At 43.3% G+C, this 22,751-nt stretch overlaps 1 protein-coding gene across 2 annotated transcripts in view; it reads right to left on the bottom strand.

The window, feature by feature from the left end:
* The window catches only part of prex1 (phosphatidylinositol-3,4,5-trisphosphate-dependent Rac exchange factor 1), an 85,682-nt gene that overhangs the window by 30,849 nt on the left and 32,082 nt on the right, over positions 1 to 22,751 (bottom strand). For both annotated transcript variants that reach the window (XM_085781210.1, XM_085781209.1), the window contains exons 7-15: positions 19,817 to 19,950; positions 19,373 to 19,488; positions 17,552 to 17,701; positions 13,264 to 13,411; positions 9,010 to 9,110; positions 7,271 to 7,374; positions 6,623 to 6,672; positions 4,022 to 4,097; positions 2,819 to 2,891 (exon numbers count right to left, since the gene is read on the bottom strand). In XM_085781210.1, coding sequence (XP_085637336.1) covers positions 2,819 to 2,891; positions 4,022 to 4,097; positions 6,623 to 6,672; positions 7,271 to 7,374; positions 9,010 to 9,110; positions 13,264 to 13,411; positions 17,552 to 17,701; positions 19,373 to 19,488; positions 19,817 to 19,950 — 952 coding nt within the window. The remainder of the gene's footprint in view (positions 1 to 2,818; positions 2,892 to 4,021; positions 4,098 to 6,622; positions 6,673 to 7,270; positions 7,375 to 9,009; positions 9,111 to 13,263; positions 13,412 to 17,551; positions 17,702 to 19,372; positions 19,489 to 19,816; positions 19,951 to 22,751) is intronic.

Raw genomic sequence — 22,751 nt, forward strand, 5'->3', positions numbered from 1 at the left:
TCAGGGAGGCTCTCCGGAGAACATAAGAAACTGTTGTGTTGTTGTGTTGTGTTGTGTTGTGTATGTGTTTGTAAATCCCACTGTTGAGCTGAGCCTCCCTCTAACACATGGGGCTCTCGAAACAGGTGAGCAGCACATTATAGATGCTCCTCTAGTCCCAGTGTTTCTGGAGCTTGAACCAAAACACACCACCACGACCTCACTGCACTGAAATCTAAATTACAGAGCGCGAGCGCTGATTCATCTCAACAACGGCTTCCTCGAGTGAAAGGTCCTTCATTGTGCTGCTTTCTTTGGATCACTGAATTACAGGACATCGTGCCCTTTCACAATCATTTTGGGAGTTCTCATTTAAGTCAAGTTGGAGCTCAAGATCTGGATGCGGCTGGAACAGGTGCAGCAGGAGTAATGGCTGAGATGACAAGGCATGCACCACTGTACTGTGAACGCTTCAACAGCTGGCACTGACATCGCCTCGCCTCAGCGTTTTGATCTTCACATTTGGACTTCAGCCACAGTGTGGGCGAGGGATTTTATTGTGTTGAGCAGAATTAAGAAAATATCCATCCTCTTTGTGCAACGGTGGAGTTGCCATTGGTGACGCGAAGCCTAGAGCTCACACACACATTCACAGACGTCACAGACCGCCAACCAGGGATATTGCCTAATCTTACAAGTGTGTGTGTGTGTGTGTGTGTGTGTGTGTGTGTGTGTGTGTGTGTGTGTGTGTGTATGTAGGTGTATGATTCTGTGAGGCCACTGTAAAATCAAGCCTTGTATAGGAAACTCAAGAGAGCCAAAGGTACCCAGCTGTTCAGAGATTTGGAGAGCATCTGGCAGCCTCAGATGAACAAAAGCTTTAACAAACTGATTTACACGCACTCACAGGCCACGCCCACTTCCACTGGCCTCATGCCAACTCAAACGCCACTTATTTCCTCTGAGTCATGGAGGCTGCGGTCATATAATGCCTTAACACCACCTATTCAATTGGAGGGTGTGCTTGCTCCGGAAACTCAGTCATGGACTGAATAACACACAGAGTTACACATACACACACACACACACACACACACACACACACACACATACACACATACATACATACTCTCAACTAGAAGTTAAGAACAGCCAACGGTGAAGAAAACGGAGTTAAGACTCATTCAGCTCTGTTTACAGGAACAGGGAGGCAATGACAGGAGTTTTAACCAGAAATGTAAATTATGAAATATGACCCACTGGTGACAGTTTCCAGATAAATGTGAAGCAGATACATTCACCAAAATTTACTCCAAAGAGAATTATGGAAAGATTTTAATTTTGTTAATTAAGCATCAATTAATCTGTCAATAAATTATTGATTCCTCTTACGGTAGTTTACATACACTATTGTCCATTGGATAATGACTTTTAAATGACATTGTGGCTCTGAAGTAAATGTATTGCAGTGTCTGCTGCTGTGCCTGAAGGGCAAAATGCAACAGATGTTCAGGACAGACATGTGGATGAATGATGTAAGCAGGTATAAGGACAGACGAAAGGCCTTTTAACTGCCTTATCTGTTAACAGCGATCCTCCCACTGCTGAGGAGCCAGACAGGGGAGAGAAGAAGGGTTCAAGAGGAGCCAGGTGAGGAGCGACAGATGTGCTGACTAAGAGCTAAAAGAGAGAGAGTTGAGGAAGGGGTGAGGTGAGCAGACAGGAGGGGGGGGCAGAGAGGCTGTGACCCCCGGAGAAGGCCAAGAGAAGAGAGAGATAAAAAAGAACAGGTGACACTATCCCACAGATGGTGGTATAGGAAGGCGTGTGTGTGTGTGTGTGTGTGTGTGTACGTAAAGGAGTGACAATGTGTGTGTTTAAATGACAACAAAACAAGAAGTCTAAAGAAGATTTCAAACTTAAAAACAGATTTACCTGTGTGTCCAATCACAGAATATAAAATTATAATGACCTCCAATTTAGATTCAAGTACATCAGGCTCCATCATCTGTTATTCAGTAACACTTTATAATAACTATACACTATTAAGTATTTAAACACAGTTAAAGATGTTTAACTCTCCATTACTAAGCTAATCTATAATAAAACACATATTAACACCCTCACTAACCATCAGTGCGTGTCTCCATCATTGCATGTATAATGTACTGTTTAATAGTGTGTAGTTATACAGTGTTACTCCAACACTAACTAGTTCTTACTTCACACATACAGTAAGTCGGTGTGTGGAGATGACTGATTCAGGTTCAGGCCTTAACCAGTGGTCATGGCTCAGTGCACTGACCCAGACGGCCATGTAGCAAAGCCAAACGGCTCTGGTTAAGGTACACTGCTAATGCTGTTTACATTCAACATGCTGGGCTTGAGCCATGGCCGCTGCATTACAATGTGGTCGGTGAGGTTACAGAGACTTGGCTAGGCCGGGGATGCTAATTTACGATGCCCCCTTTTCAAGCCTGATGATGACAATGTGACAGAGAAGAGATTGATGTTAAGTTTTTGTGTTGCGAGAGAGAGAGAGAGAGAGAGAGAGAGAGAGAGAGAGAGAGAGAGAGAGAGAGAGAGACTGACTGCAGGGCAAATGATGGACAAGATAAACAGCAAAGAAAAGAGAGTAAAGGGGAAAAGGAGGAGAATTAACAAAACAAGAGCATTAATGAAATCTAAACTGCAGGTTCAAGGAGACAATGTGCAATGTGTGTTTTTTTAATGGGAGCTGAGTAACAGCGTCATCAAAGTAGAAACCCTCAGCTCAAGACTGTGTGTGTTTATCCATCCTCCATATGTGTGCATGTGTGTGAGGGAGAAATTAACTGACCGTGGTGCATGAAGCCGCTGTTGCAGAGCCCCACGCCCAGCGTCACGGCGTCCTCTCGGGTCGAGCAGTCTCCCTGGGAAACCAAATGAAACCGATGATGACGCACACAGTCGGTCAGTTACAAAGCCTGTTAACACCTTCTCATACACAGCAGACTGCAGCGCTGCTCCCCTGAGTGTGAGGATGGTGATTATTGAGGCAGCACATGTCAGTAAATATGTGTTGAATAAAGACAGGGAGAGATTAGGAGGCTGATTATACGGGTCTGAATCTACCTGAGTAAATGTCACTGTTAACAGATGGACTGAAAGCTCCATCAAGGGGCTGAAAATATGACAATGCTCATTTATCTTTGTGATAAGGCACATTGCATCTTTGAAAGAAGGAAAAGTAAAATTCCAAAGTTCAAATAATGTAATAAATTATAACTTAAAAGTACATATACAGTATTTTACACTTTTCCTGTGTTTGGTTTAGAGTGCTGATCCATAAGAGAGGAGGCTCTGAGCCTCTTTTCTGATTGGCTGATTGTTTTTGAGAGTGACTTAGTCAAGATATTGCAGATTTTAGGTTGAGCACTCAGAAAAAGCTAATTCTTCAATGCTGTATGTTGGGTCCAGGAGGGCGGGACTTGGTGACTGCTTTGTTGTGACATAACAGAGTTACAGAGGTCCAGTCACTCATTCTTCTGAATATGGGCTGTGCACTTTTCTCTGTGGATTGACGCTTTGATACTTTCAGAGTATTAATCTAGAACCTCAAACTGATTTATAATCAATGAAGCCATGAAATCTCATTTTACAGAACATGAGACCTTTAACAGGTCATAGTACCATCACCACTTTTGCTGCTGGTTTCAAAACAGAAACACTCTCTCTCCCCAGAACTGTCAAAAATTGTGAAAATAGGTTTCTACATTTCAACATGCACTGTTATTTTTGGAGAAAACTCAAAATGTAGTTGCAACAGGCCTTGGCTGTTCTCTTAGAAATTACTGACTGGTGACAAAAGATGCTAAAGACCCAAAGCATTGTTTCCTGAAATGCTGATGCTGAGTAAGTGCTCAAACAGAACAATCCCACAAGGACACTATGAAAGACACATATTCACAGTAATGATGGTTAATAAGATTTGATGCACACTTTGTGCCTTTTGTAGTATTTTGTGCTGTATGGCTTAAATTGTAATTGACACTGATTTTACCTGGGAGAGCAGCCAGTCCACCAGTTTGCTGGCAGGCACCACAGATTTAAAGGTTTTCAGGTGGTGGTCTCTGTCCCTACAAGAGCGGAGAAAAAAAAGAGCGAAACAGGTTTAACAAAAATGTACTTTGACGTGAAGTTGCAACATTGCACCAGAATTAAAAACAGACAGTCAGCAGCTTTGTATGTAGATGTACAGATAACAAAAACCTCTTTGTGACACCCAACATGATCTGCTTTGCCACATTTCTTGTGTAACACACAGGGAAGGCAATAAACAGCATATGTGTCCTGATTCTGAAGTTGTAGGTAAAACAACGGCTCTCCACATTCACTGTTTTTCACTTTTTAAATTCTGCACCTTTGAACTTTTGGTAAGATTACCCACAAATGTGCACGGTGCATGCTTCTGTTCGACATGTAAACATGTGAAACAGGAAAGAGGATGTGCGGTTGGCTCTGTGACTCAGTGGGTGTATCACATCCGACAAAAAATGAACATTATATTCTATTTGCTTTAACATCTCGACACTGTGAGTAAGTGTGAACCGCCCGTACTGTAAACGAACAAAAGCCAAACACAACACACACACACACACACACTGTGCAGATGTGGTCAAGCTGTGCACTGACCTTCAAGCAACATGAAGAGTGAGTGACTTCCAGACATCGTTTGTAGATCAGTCGTTTTATTTATCACCAACAACATCATCCTTCACACAATAATAAATCTCAGGCATTATCAAGATTGATGGATTTGGTTTTTATCTATTGTTGTGACTCTTATTCGCTGCTCTTTAATGTTATGAAACCGGGGCCACTTTGTCACTCAGCAGACTTTAATAAAACCATGGCACAGTTTATTATTATTTACGATTCATAAAATGCAGCACATCCATCACTCAAACATTATAATTAATGGTTGCTACTTACAATGCCAATTTAGTGATGGATTATTAAAGAAAAGCCAGGCTGTATTACATAATAACTGGCTGGCAGACAGAGGGATTGCCTTTGTATGTTAATAGGATTTGTCCCTAGACCAAAAAGCTCTTTGTTTGCACCGGCAGAAATTCCGGCCACTTCAATCAGCGGGTGAGTGATGGAGGGACAGATAGAGATATGGAGGGGGGAGAGTATGAAGGGAGGGGCTGCGCTTGACAGAGAGAAAGAGTGAGAGAGAGAGAGAGTGTGTGTGTGTGTGTGTGTAAGTGTGTATGTGTATGTCAGAGGTACACGATGTGTGTTTCCTGTGCCACACTGCATGTTCCTTCCGATGGAAAACTTTTTTTGTGAAGTGAAATCTTTCTTCCACTTCTGCAAACTAAGATTTAGCCTCAGAGTGTACTAGATTAGTTTTAGTTAAGATTAAGCTAATTTGAATTACACCAACAATATTTAGCTTTTTAAAGCAGATTAAATCATGGTGTTTGAATAGAAATTCAATTTTAGAGATTAAATTTAAACCTCTCTCTAGTTTTTACTTTAAACCAAGATTAAATTTAATTCTGCTGCAACAAAACATTGAACTCCAATTTAAACTTTGAGTTTAAACCAGTCTTAGGCTGTGCAATATTTATCCATCATGCAATTTCAAGGGAATCCACACCATCTCTTTATGTATTGAATGCATCACATTTATTCTTACATAGCTTACACAGTATATCATCCATTCTTTTGTGGGTTGTTTTTATTCTGTTTTCAGATGCTCACAATTTTGTTCTGCTGAGGATCTTTAGGTGCAAAATGTAAATGACAATTACGGTGACCAAACTGAAAAAGAGTTAACTTTAAACTGCCAGCTGAGGAGGTTTTACTTTTACAACAGCTGCATCTTTTAGATGAATTGACCAATACTCAGATCCATAAAAAAATGAAAAATAAAAAAAATGAGACAAACTCAATTTGCTGATTTTGATGATGAATTTTTCTCCAGATGTCCAGAGCAGCTGCTCCACTGATGCTCCAACAACACAACTACTGTTAAGGTAGAAATGTTTTAGCTACAGTAGCTATCAACAGTGAGATGTTTTGTTTCGGTAAAGCAGCCATACACCACTCAGTCGTGTGCACAGGGGGGTGGCCCAATTGTTGAAAAACACGTGCCCTCTTGGGAGCCAAAATGTGTGCTAAAGTGCCCTCTTCAGTGGCGAGGACGCACTGTAACTGCCCTTTTTTTTACTTTTCGCCCCTGCCCTTCAAAACGTCTGTGCTCTTTTATACTTAGCTAACAAGTATTCAACTAACCCACTATATTTTAAATTCTCACAATGAGTGACTCTTATTGAGCTTCCTTAGGAAAACCCCCACCTATAAAACCCTGTCATCTTCCAGCTGAAGTGGATCTTAAACACACGAATCCACAGAAGCTCAGAGACGTCCAGGTGTCCGAGTCGGACAGGAACGAGGTTTGAGGGTCGTCATGAGTGGCAGAGATGCTGTTTGTTCAGGTTTTACAGAGAGGGTGACGTGGGCCGAATGTGAGCCCTTCATGAATATGCAATCATGCACCTGTAGGCCAGGCAAATTAACATAGAGAGGGGGGAGACGGAGGAGGAGCAGGGGGGGAGAGGAGAGGGAGGAGTGAAGGGCAGGTACTTACTTGATAACTGGCGTGTGGAGGGAATGGAGGCGGCAGTACAGCCTGACGCCCTAGAAGAGAGGAAACACTGAGCCGCTGAGTCATCGAGCGAACACACCTTAACTAAACAAGTACAAACAGAGATTTAACCGCTGAGTAAAAGAGCTCCCCCGCAGCTACGATTTCAGGACAAGAACTTCAAAACCACTGTTTCTTACCGATGCCAACATAACCACCGCAAATCATTTCTAACCTTTATGTCATTGTTTTGGAATCAAGCTTCTGATTTGAGTTTTATCTTCTGAGATGAGTTTGGTGCCTCCAGGAAGAGAGATCTGAATATTTGCATCAACTGTTACAGTACATGGACTTACATGTTGAATGAATGCATCAGGTTGACAAACTCTCTCTCTCTCTAAGTAACTAATGAATCTGGTGACAATTAGAGCAGCTGCAGTTGATAATGTTGGACCAAATCTTTTTCTTAAGTTAAATATTAAGTTTTTTGAATACTGTAGAGTAATACCTGCTGTTAATTTCTTATTCAATAACTGATCACAATATATAAAAAACATATACTGTATATAAACAGTATATGATGCACATGTTTCCCCCCCCCAATGTTCTATGTAACCCCGGTGAGGACCCCAGACACAGAATTACAGTTACCTTGGACATGATGTCCTCCATCTCGCTGCGGGCCTTGTAGGTGCCGTCGTCATAGCGGAAGCGGTACAACACCTGCTCGTTCTTGAACTGGTGCTTGTCCGACACTGAAATATCAACCAGAGGAAGAGAGCGTCACTCGGCTGCGCTACGGTTTGAGTAACAGCTGATTCACGATTAATAACCCAACAAGCGTCAGTGAGCTTTGTTTTCATGTCTCTCACTGACAAGCTGAGTCTGGGTCAGTAAAGTTGAGAAAGGCCCGTGGTTCAAGGTTTCTGAATAGGCACACGCAAAAGTAATTACACAACGTTTATTGTCAGAGTTGAATCACGCTTGTATCTGAGGAAATTTTGCAAAGTGAGGCAAAGCTCAGGCCGCTGCTCACTTTCCATGCAAACACAATTTCCATAATGTTCGGGGTATAGTGGAGCTTTAGGTTTTTAATGCATGCTGCCAACTGTTTAATGCATTAAATGTGCTGAGGGTACTGGAGCTAAAGAGGCGTGAGGCAAATGTTTGGGGGAAATAGTGCAGTTGTAAATTCATGTTTGTGTTGGGAAAACCATGACATTCAAATACTTCACATAGCAGACAGCTGCCAATTCTCATAAACAGTCCCTCGAGCAGCTTAATAAACCCCTGAAACATTCAAAATAAAAAAAAGTTCTCACTGGTGATCAATCCGACACAGAAAATGGAAAGTGACTAATACATACACAAACACATGCCTGTTGGAGGAGCTGACAGTGAGATCTGCCAAACAGAGGCAGTTTTGGTTCCACCACAACAAGTTGGCATGAGCTCAAACAAGCTGCTGGTTGTCTCAGTCTAGACTTAAAATGCCCTCATAAAAGCCAAAAGAATGCACCACAGAATCAACCATTGTAAATTGTCAAACGTGGAATTTAAAGTACCCGTGAGAGAAAGATGAATTATTACAGGGGTGAGAGAGAGATGTCAGAACTATAAACAGTCAAATGGGAACTGCTGTGTTTTTAAGAGGTGCTTAGATAAAGTTTGCATTTGTGCTATAAACTGCATGTGACTGACTCCCTCTGCTCTGCACACCCCCAGCAGTGGTACTGTAGATGGACAGCTTTAATTTGCCTCTGTCACATCACCTCTCTGCGTCTGTCTGCTGATATCTACACTTTGCCTGCAGGGAACGAGCCTCTCCACTTCGACCGCAAAGAAAGCCTCGCCGCTCCCCCACAGAGACCTGCGTGTCATCACTGTATCTCTCTCGGGGGGGGCGCTGCGGTGCTGATGTGAGGGAGGATTTCAGGGGGATTTTCTACAGGTATTAAGGAGCATGAACGTCAGGTCTCAGCAAACTTCCCTGCGAGGGCGGTGGTGGGTATATCTATGTATATCTGTTTGTGTATGAGTGTGTGCGTTACATTTCTCAATGCAAAATTCAGGTTAAGCGGAACTGTGAATGTCACACTCCGGGCCGAAACAGGGAGGGGGGAAAAAATGCGAGACGAATTTCAAGAACTGTTAACATCAGTCAATGACTTTGGATCATGTTTGTTTCTGCCATAAACTGTGAGCTGGATGAGGGATGGAAGGAGAATGTGAATCAGAGGAGAAAAGAGGAGAGTTGGCAAAGGACAAATCGAGGAAGAAAGGATGAGAAGTTAAAACACGTAGAGGATCAAAATGAAAATTGAGGAGGAACAGAAGACGACGCAGATGTAAGAAGAGAGGAGAGCTGAGGGATTTTTGTTTTGTCTCACCGTGGTGTATGATGCCGTTCTCCAGTAAGGCCTGTCCCAGGTTGACGCCCTCGTCAGGTTTGCTGATCTCTCCGCTCTCTATCAGCCACGACACAAACTCACTGAGGACACAGGACAAAGACGTTTCTTGAACTGATAAGTGATAACCTCCTCACTGTTTTGGTTTTCAAACTGTCTCCATCATTGGCACTGGACTGGTTCTCATGCGGTGGAATCCCACATCAGTCACCTGGCAGACATGAAGTGAGGGTGCCACCATGCCACTGTGTGTTTTTGTGTTTTGTTGTTGTTGTTGATAAAGTTGGCATTTCTGAAAATAGACCTGTTTTCTTTTGAATTTCTCGTTCAGGGCTCAATTTGTTGAATGACCTTAGAGCATAACAGATACACAGAGAAAACTGACTCACACACACTTTGAACATTAAAAAACAAAACTCTGTGCCAATCAAATCATGTGTCCTTGCAGTGTATGAAAGCAATCAACAATCTACAACAGGAAAATGTGGAATCACTTATACTGTATGTCAAGCTTTTTTAAATTGCAGGTGGGAAGTAGGGATGTTTACTAACCAGACTAAATCAAAAACAAGCAACAAAGGTAGAAAATAATACTAAAATGGAACATTTTTTTTTTAATATAAAAACCTAAATCTTACAACCTTTACGGAAATATTTTGCTGTTTCTAAACGCAATTTCAATGCACTGCTCAAGTGGCAGCCCCTCTAAAACTACACTATATCTGCAATTGTTAAGTTCCATTATTATGGATTATATAGGTACATGCACCACCATTGAGGAAATACAAGGTTCAGGTAGTTCCTTTATTGCTGCAGTAACGTTTGAACTACAGTATTAAGTCTATATGTTTGCATAACATAAACTACATCAGTGCAGAGTTTAACTGTTTCTATTTCAAGGTTGGATTGTTCAGGGTTGTCAAAACCAAAGCCAGAGAACAACAGACTGTGGTTATTGTTGGATAACACGTATGCTAACACGAATACTAATGGTATGTTGTTTTCACCACAGCATTAGCTATTGTTTGTTCTCTTGTGCTGGGTTTCACTGATGCAGGCGATGCATACCGTAGTGATCACTATATGTAAACAGTATGCACGCACTGCAATAAGAGCCTGTTGCTTTCGCATGTGACACAGCCAGTGAAATGTATCTGCTCTGCAGCCGAGCTGGCCTTTACGTTAACTTGCGCAATGTTGTAACAGGTTGACACCGCAGCAGGACTCTCTCAGCACCAGGCTGTTTACTCTTTCAGCCTGGACGACAACAGTGCAGATGAACCACTGTGACCACAGAGACACACACACACACTGCATGTTCTATCGATATGTAGAGTTCATCCGTTTCTCTCTTGCTACAAATATCCCTCCGAGCCGCTTTGATACCGACCAAATTTAAGCGCCTCAGCTCCGCTCATGTCCTTTCACACTCAGTGTGCGCTGAACAAATGTTTGAAGGAGAAAATTACTTTCTCGCCTTTCTCCGTCTTTCATGGTGCTGAGTAAAACCGCCTCCCTGCATAATGATGAAGAGTGAATTGGAGAGATCGACTGTGTGTGTGTGTGTGTGTGTGTGTGTGTGTGTGTGTGTGTGTCTGTTCATGAATTCTGGGACCAGCATGGCAATAATTTTGAAGCATGCGTGTGTGAGAAATCTGCACTTCTGTGAGGATTTGCTTCCAGACAGTCATGCAACGGCTGTACGAGTGTGTCTGATCGCTTAGCGTTCAGAAATGTCACCATGTGCAACTTGTATGTGCGAGTTTATCAAGTCAATGCACAAGCATAACCGCAATGTGTGTATGTGTATGTGTTCATCTCAAGCACTAGTTGTATATATTCGCCCATAAGCACAAAACAAAATATCTTTATCATCAAGTAAGTGTAAGTGTGTGTGTGTGTGTGTGTGTGTGTGTGTGTGTGTGTGTGTGTGTGTGTGTGTGTGGTGAGGTCAGTCTGAAATGCATCTTCATTTTTTTCTGACTGGAAATTGTCCACTCATGCCTGCATTGTTAGTGTGTGTGTGAGTCTCTGTATGTTCATGTCAAAGCTGGTAACTGCTAATTGACACTGACCGGGCGTTTGAGTAAATGTGAGGAGATGCTGTGTGTGTGCGTGCGTGCGTGCGTGTGTATGCGCATGTGAGGGTGTTATGCAAGACTCGGTTTAATTTTGGACACAGAACTCTAATGGAAATGAATATGATGAGCAGGAGTAGTGAGGACGTGTGTAAGAGAGAGAAAGCCAAATGGACACAGCTATCGAGAGCAGAAGTCAATCTAATAGAATTGTGGTGATAACAGCTGATGATTAGTTGAACTGCACTTTTCTGTGGCCAAAAAAATGTGTCGATTAAATCGCTTTATCATAAACAGTATGAACTACATACTGATCTCTTTGCCCTACAAGAATAATCAGCATCCTTTACTGTTCTATACTGCAGAAAATGATACAATATGTGTGAAAGTGTACGCCAGTGTCACTGTCAATTTAATTTTCTACCACAACAGACACCTTTTCTCTTGTTTTCTAAGATCTTCCTGGAACCATCTCACCACTTCATTTGTTCTAGGTCCATTTCCTTTGTGTATTGCATCATGCTTTCACACTTTACTTTTTTTTTTTTCATTGCACTTCATTTTGTCGTGTTTATACTGTGAAAACATGACACGCAAACTAAAGTCTTCTTCAGACTGAGCTTATGCTACTGATGTGCTTTTTCCACAGAAGGCATGTAAACATGTTCAAAAACTAAAGCTAGTGGAACAGAGTAATCCAGAGGTTGTGCAGGAGGATTAGTCTCAGCAGCTCATCTCAGCACAAAAATGTGACAACAAAACAATACAAGACAATTAGGAAGATATATCATTACTTTAGATACCCATAATAATGCTAGACAAGCACAAAAAGTAGCAATTATCCAATAGGAAAATGTATAGTGTGTTAACAGGACCAATTTTCCAGTGTAGACGGCAGACAAATGATGGTATTATGCTATCAAGACAACAGGGTGCGATCATACTGGCAGTCTCTGTTTAATGCGTTGAGCACTCCTACTCTGCCTGAGGCTAATTTCATCAGTAAGGCAATTGCAGGGCTAATGCAGGTTGCACTCATGGGCAGGAAATGACTGGGTGATAAAAGCAAGGAAAAGTGGTGGAGATAGCAGAAAGTGGAAATGGACTGAGAGTGAGGGAGACAGACGAACGAGACCGACCGACACCACGTGAACGGGGCCGAGGAAGGAGTCAGTGACATGTTGGCAAACACTGGAATTTCAACCATCTGCTACTGTTCTGGCACCGACTCTGAACTCTGACCCACAAGTGGACGAAGGAAGATAAAAACATTACATCCAAGTGAGGGTGGTAATGACGAACTGTTCCTAATAACAGTGGGGAGGGTGAGGGTTGAACACACACACACACACACACACAGCGATTCCTGGAAGGTCTCAGGATCCAGACTATCTGAGAGGAAAACACCCAGACAAGGATGGTGGACGCCTCCTGTAACACCATTACATTTTTCTCAGGGACTCTTGTTAAATTCACCTCTTGGCAGAGGATAATGTGTTGAAGTGTTTGCTACTTCCACATCAAAAACACCCTGTTACCTTGATAACGTTAGTTTCCTCGTTAATCTGCCATCCACGCTGGAAAACACCCAGTGTTAACACAGAAAGAGGCGGGGTCTGGGTGTGTGAGTGTGTGAGGTACTGTGGCCCTGAGAGCTCAACTCACTGTAACTAATTGACTGCAAATTCAGAAAAAAACATTATCTGACAACAAATACACTGCAATTCCAGTCGAATCCGTTGCAGGTATTACAACACAGCGCTGTACAAGTTGTTTTGTGATTTCTTTTTTTGTAGCAGATGTTCCATCGCACTGGAATTGTAAACCTATTCATATTTGCATTGTGCTTTCCTCAGTTGCAAAGTGTTGAGCTCTCAGGGCCACCGTAGTGAGAGAGACTTGGCCTTTTCTACAACCCGTGAGAGGAGACCATGAGGGGAGTGAAGGGGGGGGGGCTCATTACAGGCAAGAGGATGCAGGGATAAAACAGTTCGGGCACTTTGCCAGGACTCTGGGAGACTGGACACCAGCTCTTTTGAAAGCCTGCTGATCTTATGTAATGACGATTTGTAAAGCTCCCCTTGTGAACAGCACAGCTTTGCAGTCACATTCCTGGAACCTGAGAAAAGCAGACACTGTGGAGGGCAAAGAAACTCACTTTCCCATGAAGCACTTGGGGACAATGCTGAGTTTCCTGCGTCTGTCCTTGATCAGGTGTCGGCTCTTGGTCATCATCATGTGGTAGAGCTTCTCCCCCTTCTCTGCAATCATCACATAGGCGTCTCGCTCCATGCCCAGTTTGAGACCTGGAAGACAACGGAGGAACAAACGTCTGAATCTGGAGGATTTGTCAAGTTTAAACTTCTGAACAACTAGTGCAGTGAAAACCTGTCGGGAGTGAGAGTGGACAAAAGATGTGGGAAGGGAAATAAATGAATAAACTGAACCTCACCCTACACAGTGACTCTTTCACAGCGCCAGGAAAAACACAGCAGACCCATTACGAGGAACACATTTCTAACTTTTCTCGGTTGCTATCTACACATTTTAAACGCCAAAAAGCCAAAGGCAGTCATGGTGCTGTGAGTCAAACGAGCCCTCACCTGGACGGCCTGGTTGTGTTCTGGTATTGTGCACGTGGACCAGAGCCAGGATCAGAGTGCGACTGCTTGGGTCTCCCACAAACCTTCTGCAACAAACCCAGATGTTTATCTCCCCTAGACAAGTTGTCTTTAGAGTGAGTAAAGTTCAGCAGGGCGGCGCAATCTTGATCTCATTTCTGTTTTGGTGTTTTTTCTCCCACTTTTATTCCTCTACAGTGAAGTGAAACATGTGAGGGCCCATTGTGAGGCCTGCTGCTCCCCTAAAACCTCTCTACTGTTTGAGCTGCTTAACCTCATCCTAGGGTTTGATGAACTTGTGAACTAAACTGTGACTTTTTCTGACTTGGGCAACTCGACTCTGCTGCACTCCGACTCCCTAAGCTGCTTAACTCAGCTGAGAGGCACATTAAAGCTCCTAAAACAGTCTAGAAAACTATTGTTAACCTACAAGCCCCAGTGTGCTTGATAAACTCTCATGTTTTTGTGCCGTCTGGAAGCAAATCTACACGGCTCCAAGTAAAAAACTTAATCCGTAGCCTTAAATACTTCATTATAACACCATGTTTTATACACTACAGGTCAACCGATTAATCAGTTAGGCTGATAAATCAGTGTCAATGGTACATTTTGTAAACTGTCATTGGCTGAAATTCTTAGCTCTGAAGCTCTGATAACAGCCTCCAGGATACACCATCTTATTGCACCTGATCTTCACAAAGAAGGTCAGGATACACATTGTGTTCCTGAGATCATTTATATTTAAACAGGGCTCCACATCAACACTGCACACTAAATTAAATACTAAATAAACCTCCTCCTATATCACCTAGCTGAGCTGCCTGCGTTGTTATGGTCTTTTCAATAGGAGGCAGTGGGGGACAAAAGAGGTTATTGTGATTAAAATGCATTGTGTCACTCGCATGCTGACTGACTGAACCGACTCTGATCGGACCGACCCTTCACTCGTCATGATCTTTTTTTTTTTTCATTAACATCAGCCTTCAAAAATCCACATCGGTCAACCTCTATTTTAACAATATTTTAGCTTTAAACTGTGTGATACACCTCTAGATAATCCTATTTTGGAAAAACAAAGATTTACATACATACAAAATGTGCTTTGCACCATCTTTTGTTTTTAGGACAACAATAAATAAATATTAAAGACAAATACATCCAAAACTTCTACGCAAGTAGAAGCTCCAAGTTTTTGAAGCTTCTCAGATACCCGCTACTTTAAGTCTGGTGTGATATACAATGTGTATTTTTCATGAAGCCTACATGTTGATTGGAAACCGACAGAGGTGAGAAATTGTGACGGACGATCGGGTTCAGCAATGAACGTGCACAGGTATTGCTGACTGACTGTCAACCATAACTGTGGCTCGTGGTGACGTAGTTACGTTAGGGTCCGATTCATGATGAGAGAACACTTTGTTTTTACTACTGGTAGTATTATGTAGCTTCCTCCGGCACACTGTGCAGAAATAAGCACCTGGCTCCTTCAATTTCTGGCACCAACTTCCGAAACAACTTAGACTTTTAATTTTCTATTTGTTCCCCTCACAGCTTTACGCAGGAGATCCGGCACTTTGAGCCCTGAAATCTAACTTGGCATCTTCGTCAACGAACATCTGAGGCTTTCTCGCAGCACCCAGTCGGCCATTGCTTCACCATTGTGTGAATCTGTGAGCTTTGCCGACTGGTTGCTCAGGCTGTTGATTCAGTCACTTCCCCTGTTGTTGCAGTTTCTTCTTTTCTTGCTGCCTTTTCATGATGCAAGTTGCATTTTTCAGCTTCCAAGCACCAATCGTTTTCATTTTCTTTTAACCATGAAACAATTAATCATTTGGTCTTGAACCATTTGAAGGTGTAGAGTTGATTGACGGGTGTTGGGGGTGGGAATGCTGGCCAAATGAAAAGGGAGTGGGCGGGACAAACAATGTCAGAAGTTTCATGGTTAACTCTTGAATCCAATTTTCCCATTGAGTGTTTGGCGCTGGTCACTGGCAGCCTGTGATGGAGGTGGGGTTGTATTACATTTGACAGCAGCTGGACTGCGCTTAAACAATGAGTGTCATTGAACAACAGACGGGGCCTGTCCGGCACGGGAGGGGCCCTCGGCTTCTGGTTCCAGCTGTCGGAGTTCGTCTCGAGCCGTTCCTCGTCTTCCTGCGCTCGCTGGCATGAGCTTACACCCCCGCTGCATTTTCTGACCCCCGGAAACTTCCGTGAAAACAATGATAAGACGAAAACACCCCCGGCAGTCGGCAGTTGTTGAACAATTAAAAGTCGGTCTGTTGGGAGGGTTGAGGCGAGCCACATGTCTAACACAGGGAGGGAAATAATGCATGAAGAGGGAGAAAACACTGCCAGGATTTATTGCAGTCAAACTTCATCATGAAGCCGTCTAGACTGGAGAGATGAGGGTGAGGGAGAGGTAAGCACAGAGCACATACTGCAGTGCAGTGTGGGTAACAGAAAGGGAGAGCAGTAATAGGGAGATTGGGCACTGTGACTGATCTGGCATCTGTTTGCCTCAGGTCGATTTCCGCCAGGTTGAAACTCAACACCGCGAGCTGCAGCGCGCTCTCCTTCATTTACTCCTTCTCTCCGACCCCTCTGATCAAGGAGATCGCGCGCGGATGACGTTCAACTCTGCTGTGAATAATTACCAAAAAACAACGTTTACAAAAACACTACATATTAATGTTGACAGCTGTGCGCCGCTGAAGTGCTAAGCTAAACCAACCAGCATGTGGTAACAATCAGACGTGTCATTTTCAAATAGCTGCAGGGATACAGTTTTTGATTTAAAGCCATCAGAGATATCAGGTGGCCTCGTGTGCACCGCCCACAAAATCTGGTTAAAGCCTTTCACACCGTTTAATGCACACGGCCTAACAAAGACAGATGGTCAGCGCTGAACAGGTGGGGGCACGATTTAAGGTGAAAGAGGGAAGTCGAAGGACGAAGGGAAAACAATTTAGGCAGCGACAAGACTATCAGTTTACGTCACTACACTTAAAATTAGAGCTGGTGAGGCTTTTATAGCTGCTGGTGGACTTTTGGATGAATGCAGCTAGAAAACAAAACAAAACTGAAAAAAGATACAAGTCTTTTATTATAGTAAAAATAGCTGCAGATAAATTAAAGCATCTGTGTGTTATGTAACCGGCCAAGATGCTGCTTTTAGCACACCTGCTCTTTGTGAATGAGACCTGAGATGATTTCAGTCAGACGCCGATTCCTTGAAAGAGAAGAATCGACCGTCGCAGCCTCCGTGTGCGGCGCGCGGGTCAGCCAGGCCACCGGTGACGTCGTGTCACCTAAGCCTCTGTTTACCAAACAAAAGCAGGCAGCTTGTTCAAGGTGGGACATAACTGTAGGGCACAGAACGGCCGGCGTATCCAGGTCGCGAGCACATCCACAGTCATTACTGTGTGCCAGCCGAGGGAGGCCCGGGAGTTTGTGAGTCGAAGGTGACACCGACGGCAGAAAATACCTCACGACTGCTGCAACTACAACTAAAAAGGACAGAGAGAGGGACGGACAGACACATCTCAAGTGTGGGAAGTGAAGCTCGGTGCTGCAGTGAGCGTGCACACAAAAGACAGAGACAAAATAAATAAAAAATGAGGATCTGTGGTCAAGAGAGTCAGTGGGTGGAGGGCAGCAGACGGCACTTCTATATTCCATAAAACGGGGTTGATGGTGAAACATCTTTCGAAGCAACATTAACATGTTTCTGGTTTTGTGCTCTCAGACCCGTAAACCAGAAGTGCCATAATAAAAAAAAAATAAAAAAAACGACGGCCTTTAAAAGCAGAGTGCGTTACTCACTCTCTCTCTGCTCCCGTTCCTTCAAGATGGCGTCCAGCCACTTCTGCTTATCCTCAGCGTGTTTGGCCATGCAGACAAACCACTTGTTTTTAGCAGTGTTGTGGATCTTCCAGCCGTTCGTCACCGTGTAGTTGTTGCTGTGATAGTCCGCTGCAAGGTATAAACATTGAATTAAAGTTATGAAGACATTTTTCAGACCAAACTGAGACTTTTTTTTTTTTAATATATCATGCTCATTATATTCACATGGCCTTCAGAGTTCAGAGTTTTACTTAAATCAAATCATCTCATTAAAATAAACTTGACAGTTACAAATTATCTTTAAGCTTTGCTATTTATTTTTTTTTGTTGAGCTTGTTTTTCTTTGTTCTCTTCCTCGCGTGCTCACATACTGAGACAAAAACCACAGACACACACACAGCATGTAAACACTGACCTTGGTGATAAATATAACCAGCAGTAACAAGCGCAAAACAAATCATGCTGATGAAGATGTTATTGAAGTAAAGTTTTATCTCTTTCACTGCCGAAGCAAAGATTTACAAGACAGATAAAAAGATAAACGTGAGAGCCGTAAAAGACTCCTCTCAACAAACTCCCTCCTCGTACTCCTTCTAATTTTATCATCCATTTAGCTGCAGGTGAGCAGCTCCTGAATAATGAATGGCCACTGGTAATGGGGTACATTAGTCTCATGCTCAAAGGTCATATAAATAGAACCGATAGTTCAGGCCCCACAGGGAGCAGCTCCCACTGCTCCACGATGGCACTCGCATACGACCGAGCGGAGTCTCTTTTTAGCCACAAGATGAATTCTCGTAAAATATTGTGTAAGTACATGCTGAGATCTGTGAGTTGGCATTTATCAAAGCAGAGAGGGGTATGAGTCAGTGAAGGGGCAGACATTTTTTCAATTTTTACAAAGGTGAACAGCATTCGGCTCCATTCACAATAAATTAATCAAACAGTTTGCTCCTTAATTCAGCTTCTTTAATTCTGTGACTCCAGATTTTGGGATGATTGAGGTCATGATGACCTCTGCTTTTTGCAGACAAACCCCAATATCCTCTCACATTTTGGATATTTTACACCTTGCAATCAGATAATCTGTGTTCTGGGTGTGCACACGTGTACAGTCTCAATGTGGCACCGCTGAGTTCTGCGAATAAGGCATGTTTTTCTTTGTGGTTTTCCCTGCAGCGGCTTCAATGTGACAAGCAGCAACCAACATGCAGAGAAAAAAAAAAGGGGGTCATGTGAGCTTGCAAAAATATTCTTCCAGCGCAGAGGAGAGAAAAAAAAAGAGGAAACATGTGAGCGAGAGGAGGAAGACGAAGTGTTTCTACAGAAAGTGGACAACAAGTACCAAGCCCAGCGCGGTGCCTCGCAACAAACCACAATAGCAACACTAGCTGAGTTTATCTCCGGCACAATATCTCAACCAATGCAAGAGCATGTGGGGCTCTCACTCAGCTGAGGTGGCTGCTGCTGCAAGGTGACACTGAAAGGTGGTAAATGAAGCTGCAAGCTACATCCTGTTTGAAACTCGGTGCAAGTTTGACACTCCACCCAAACCGTCAACAAGTACCTGATTCATATCCAACCACCAGTTTGTAACACACACACTGTTTCAACAAGTCAGACATAAACCGAAAACTTGACTTACGGGACACGAGCTAAATAATCAAAACGAATAAATCATATGCTGCATTACATCAAGGAACCAGAGGCTCATGAGAATCTAAACAAACGTTGCAGCTGAGCTGCATGAATGGATGCACAGACGGCCTCTAACAGTAACGCTGCTGGCCAAACACAAACCTGTTCCATCCTCCACATTTTCCACCTCCATCACCTCTGTGTTGATTCGGCCTCTGAACACATAGAGGGGCCCGTTGATGGACTTGGTCCTCTTGGTGGACTTCTTTCCAGAAACCCTAGGAAATGGGACAACACTGTGGTTACACTCGGCAGGAAAAACATCCGCTGATGCCAGCAACAACGTAGCAAGAGGAGAACTTGTGTTGGCAACACACACAAACACACACAGGTACGCCTGCTGCAGTGCAGACACATGTAGGTGTTTTTGTTTTGCTTGTACACTGAAAACCTGTCTATGCAAACAGGAGCTTGCACATATGCTCCAATTTTCCATGTCTGCCTTCCCTCCAGGTTGTTGGTCAATAAAAACTCTTTTTAATGCTTTTCTTGTTAGTTCTCGTTGTGGTAGCTGCTGTGCAATTGTGTGGATTTTGCATTTCTCACCTGGACTTCCTCTTGCAATAAACCAAAAGGTTGTCGAACAGGAAGAAGACACGCTCCTGGATGTTGCCTGCTGAGATTTTGAGGAGATTTCCATGAAGCAGGAGCTCCGTGCAGATATCAGTCAGGTTGGTCCCCTGAGGAAATAAAGATTCAATCAGTAACATAAAAGAGGTCATTTTCATCCATGACATACTGGATAATTGTCGACTTATTCAAGAGGCTTCATGGTCATGTGCTGCTGCAGCCGCAAGGTTTTTAATGTGAGAAGAAGCGTGGAAACTCTGACAGCACCAGCTAAAACATGGGAGTTGCATACAAGACATTGTTTCTATCTCTATCAAAACTGAAGGAGTTCACAACCTCAGCGAGACAATATGAAATTCAACTCTGACACTGTGAACAATTTGTTTTCATTCCACCTTGAACGACAGGAAAAAGTCAACACAGCTGTCCCCCACCCAACCCCAGCACAGGGCCAATGCTAAACTGCAAGAAAATACAACTCAGCCTCTGAAGCTGTGACAAGTGACAGTAAAAAACTTCAGTGGCAGGACTGTTCCCTCAGCCTCAATGTAGTTTCCTGGTTTAGAAACAAAGCCTCTTTATTCCCTGCTCAGGATGTGAAAACAGGTACACACAAGCTGCTTCCATTCACATTAAAGAGCAGCTGTAGAGTATACGCATAGAGGAAGGAAACACACAAGTCATTACCTGGTGCAGATTGCAGGTGGAAGTGCTTTATACTGATCAACCTCATCAACCTCATCAACCTGATAAACCACTTTGTAACATATTATGTCAAAGGAAATGTAGAAATACTCTTAAAAAACCACATAGCTCCACTGAACTTAAAAACTAATCTACTTCTTTGTGTGTAACAAATTTCATCATTGGAAAATGAAACAAGACGATGAGGGGAATTTGAACTTTGTAACTGACAATGAGGTTTGGACTGAAGCACCAAAAATAACAGTATCATGTTCTATTAATCCCAGACTTTAATATATCCAACTGAAAGCTACACGTTGACTTTCCTTCATTTCTGCAGTAGGTGCAGGATCGACAGACGAGAGTGGTTGCTTGCTCACCATCTCTGGACGCCATCATTTATGTCGCCCCCTGTTCCACTGGTATTCAAAAGGTCTTTGGTGTTACGTTAACTTCTGACCCTGAAACAGTCGGACAGCTGTTGGGACATTCCTCAAACGGATGACCCCAACACCTTGACACGCTGGTTTATGGCACAGTGATTAATAACTAACAAGTGATGCATTTTGAAATTGTGGAAATTGGACATATCCTCTCAGTTTGAGACAGAGGAAGCTGAGAGATTGAGGGATGAGCTGTCTGGCTGCATTCTGCATGGAGCCCAGCGCTTCAGTACATCAGGAACCAATAGAGCTCAGAGTCACTTTTTTTGATATAGGCAGTAAAGATCTACTGTATAGATATCACCAAAACTGATTTGATGAGAGAGGTTGGAAGGGGCTTCGTATTTATTGACATATATCTTGTCTGGATATCTGCAGTAGGCTTTGTCTGTTAAAACTGTGTAAAATAAGTATAATGTTCAGCACTGTGTATAATGTCACCCTGCAGCAGACCACCTTCACAGGATGTGATCAGGTCTATGAAGCCGTTTCTCGTCAGCTATCAAACACACCACAAGCTGCTCACAATGAAAAAAACTGTCTCCTTTAAGAAGCAGTGCAAAGAACAACAACGCAGACCACAAACGATGCAGTTGAGCAGCCTGATTTATATCAATCATCAAGACCAGCAGGAATCTGAGAGCTCTCTTTCTCAATTTACATATTTCTAACGTCTCTGTTAATGAAGCTCTTGATGTCAGGCTGTAAAGTGCTGACCTTGTTGATTGACCTCAGCATCATATCCAATTAACATTTTCACAAAGTGGCTGAACCTCAGGACCAATTACTTACACTATTTAGACTTCATTATTTTTAGAAAATCATTTTCCTTTTTTTTCTCTCCCTCTTTTCACATTTCCAACGAGGGAACAGAAACCGCTTTCACACACAGATACCGATACATGCATGAGCGACCATGCGCTCACATGTTCCTGCCCAAGCTGTAAATGACAGATGAAGCAATTTCCTAATATCGCGACTGGAACAATGAAGAAGATTTATTAAAAGGGTGAACAGTTCATACAGGCTGCTCTGTCAAAACAGGGCTACCGAAAAATAAAATAATAAAAGTTAAAAGACATCTCATTACTCGCTGTTAAACGGATCATTCCACTTCAAATCATCTGGAACTAAATACACCCATGTGTGGGAGTTAGGACAACCCACCCCACCCCACCCCCTCTGGAGTGCAGAGTGCCCACCACATCCCCACAGGGATACACACATACACATCAGATATGGACTTCACTGTTGTCTTTGATGTTTCTGACACGGGTCCGTGGAAAGCCCCCAAACGGGCCGCAACCACCCTCGAGCATCCATAATTGATTCCCACGAGTATATGTTTATGATGGATGTTCATCGCTGCGGAGTTCGTAGAGGGAAAAGTGATTCTGGGAGCTTCTCTGAAGGTGAGCGACTGGGTCTGGGGAGGGGGGATCGGGTTTCAGACGATCGATTCAACCACATGTAAACTGCACTGAGCTGAGGTGGGAGTCGGACGGGGGGTGGGGGGCGGGAGAGGCCACAAGTCTGAGTGTAAGAGAATTCAGACAACATGCTTGTAGCTATGTGCACAGAGACATGCACATAGCTACATTATTGTGTGTGTGTGTGTGTGTGTGTGTGTGCGCATGTCTACACCCTCTTGCATTTTTAATGTCATGTGTGAGTGCGTAAAGTGCACGCATACCGTGCACGTGTGTGAGCGTGCACGGTGCGTACGAGCAGGGGTAATGCATCTGGGCCTACTTCAGCACTACTGGCAGTCTCCTCCATTAGGG

Source organism: Trachurus japonicus, chromosome 7 (assembly GCF_045865225.1).
Source record: "Trachurus japonicus isolate A0001 chromosome 7, Traja_1.0".
NCBI lineage: Eukaryota > Metazoa > Chordata > Actinopteri > Carangiformes > Carangidae > Trachurus > Trachurus japonicus.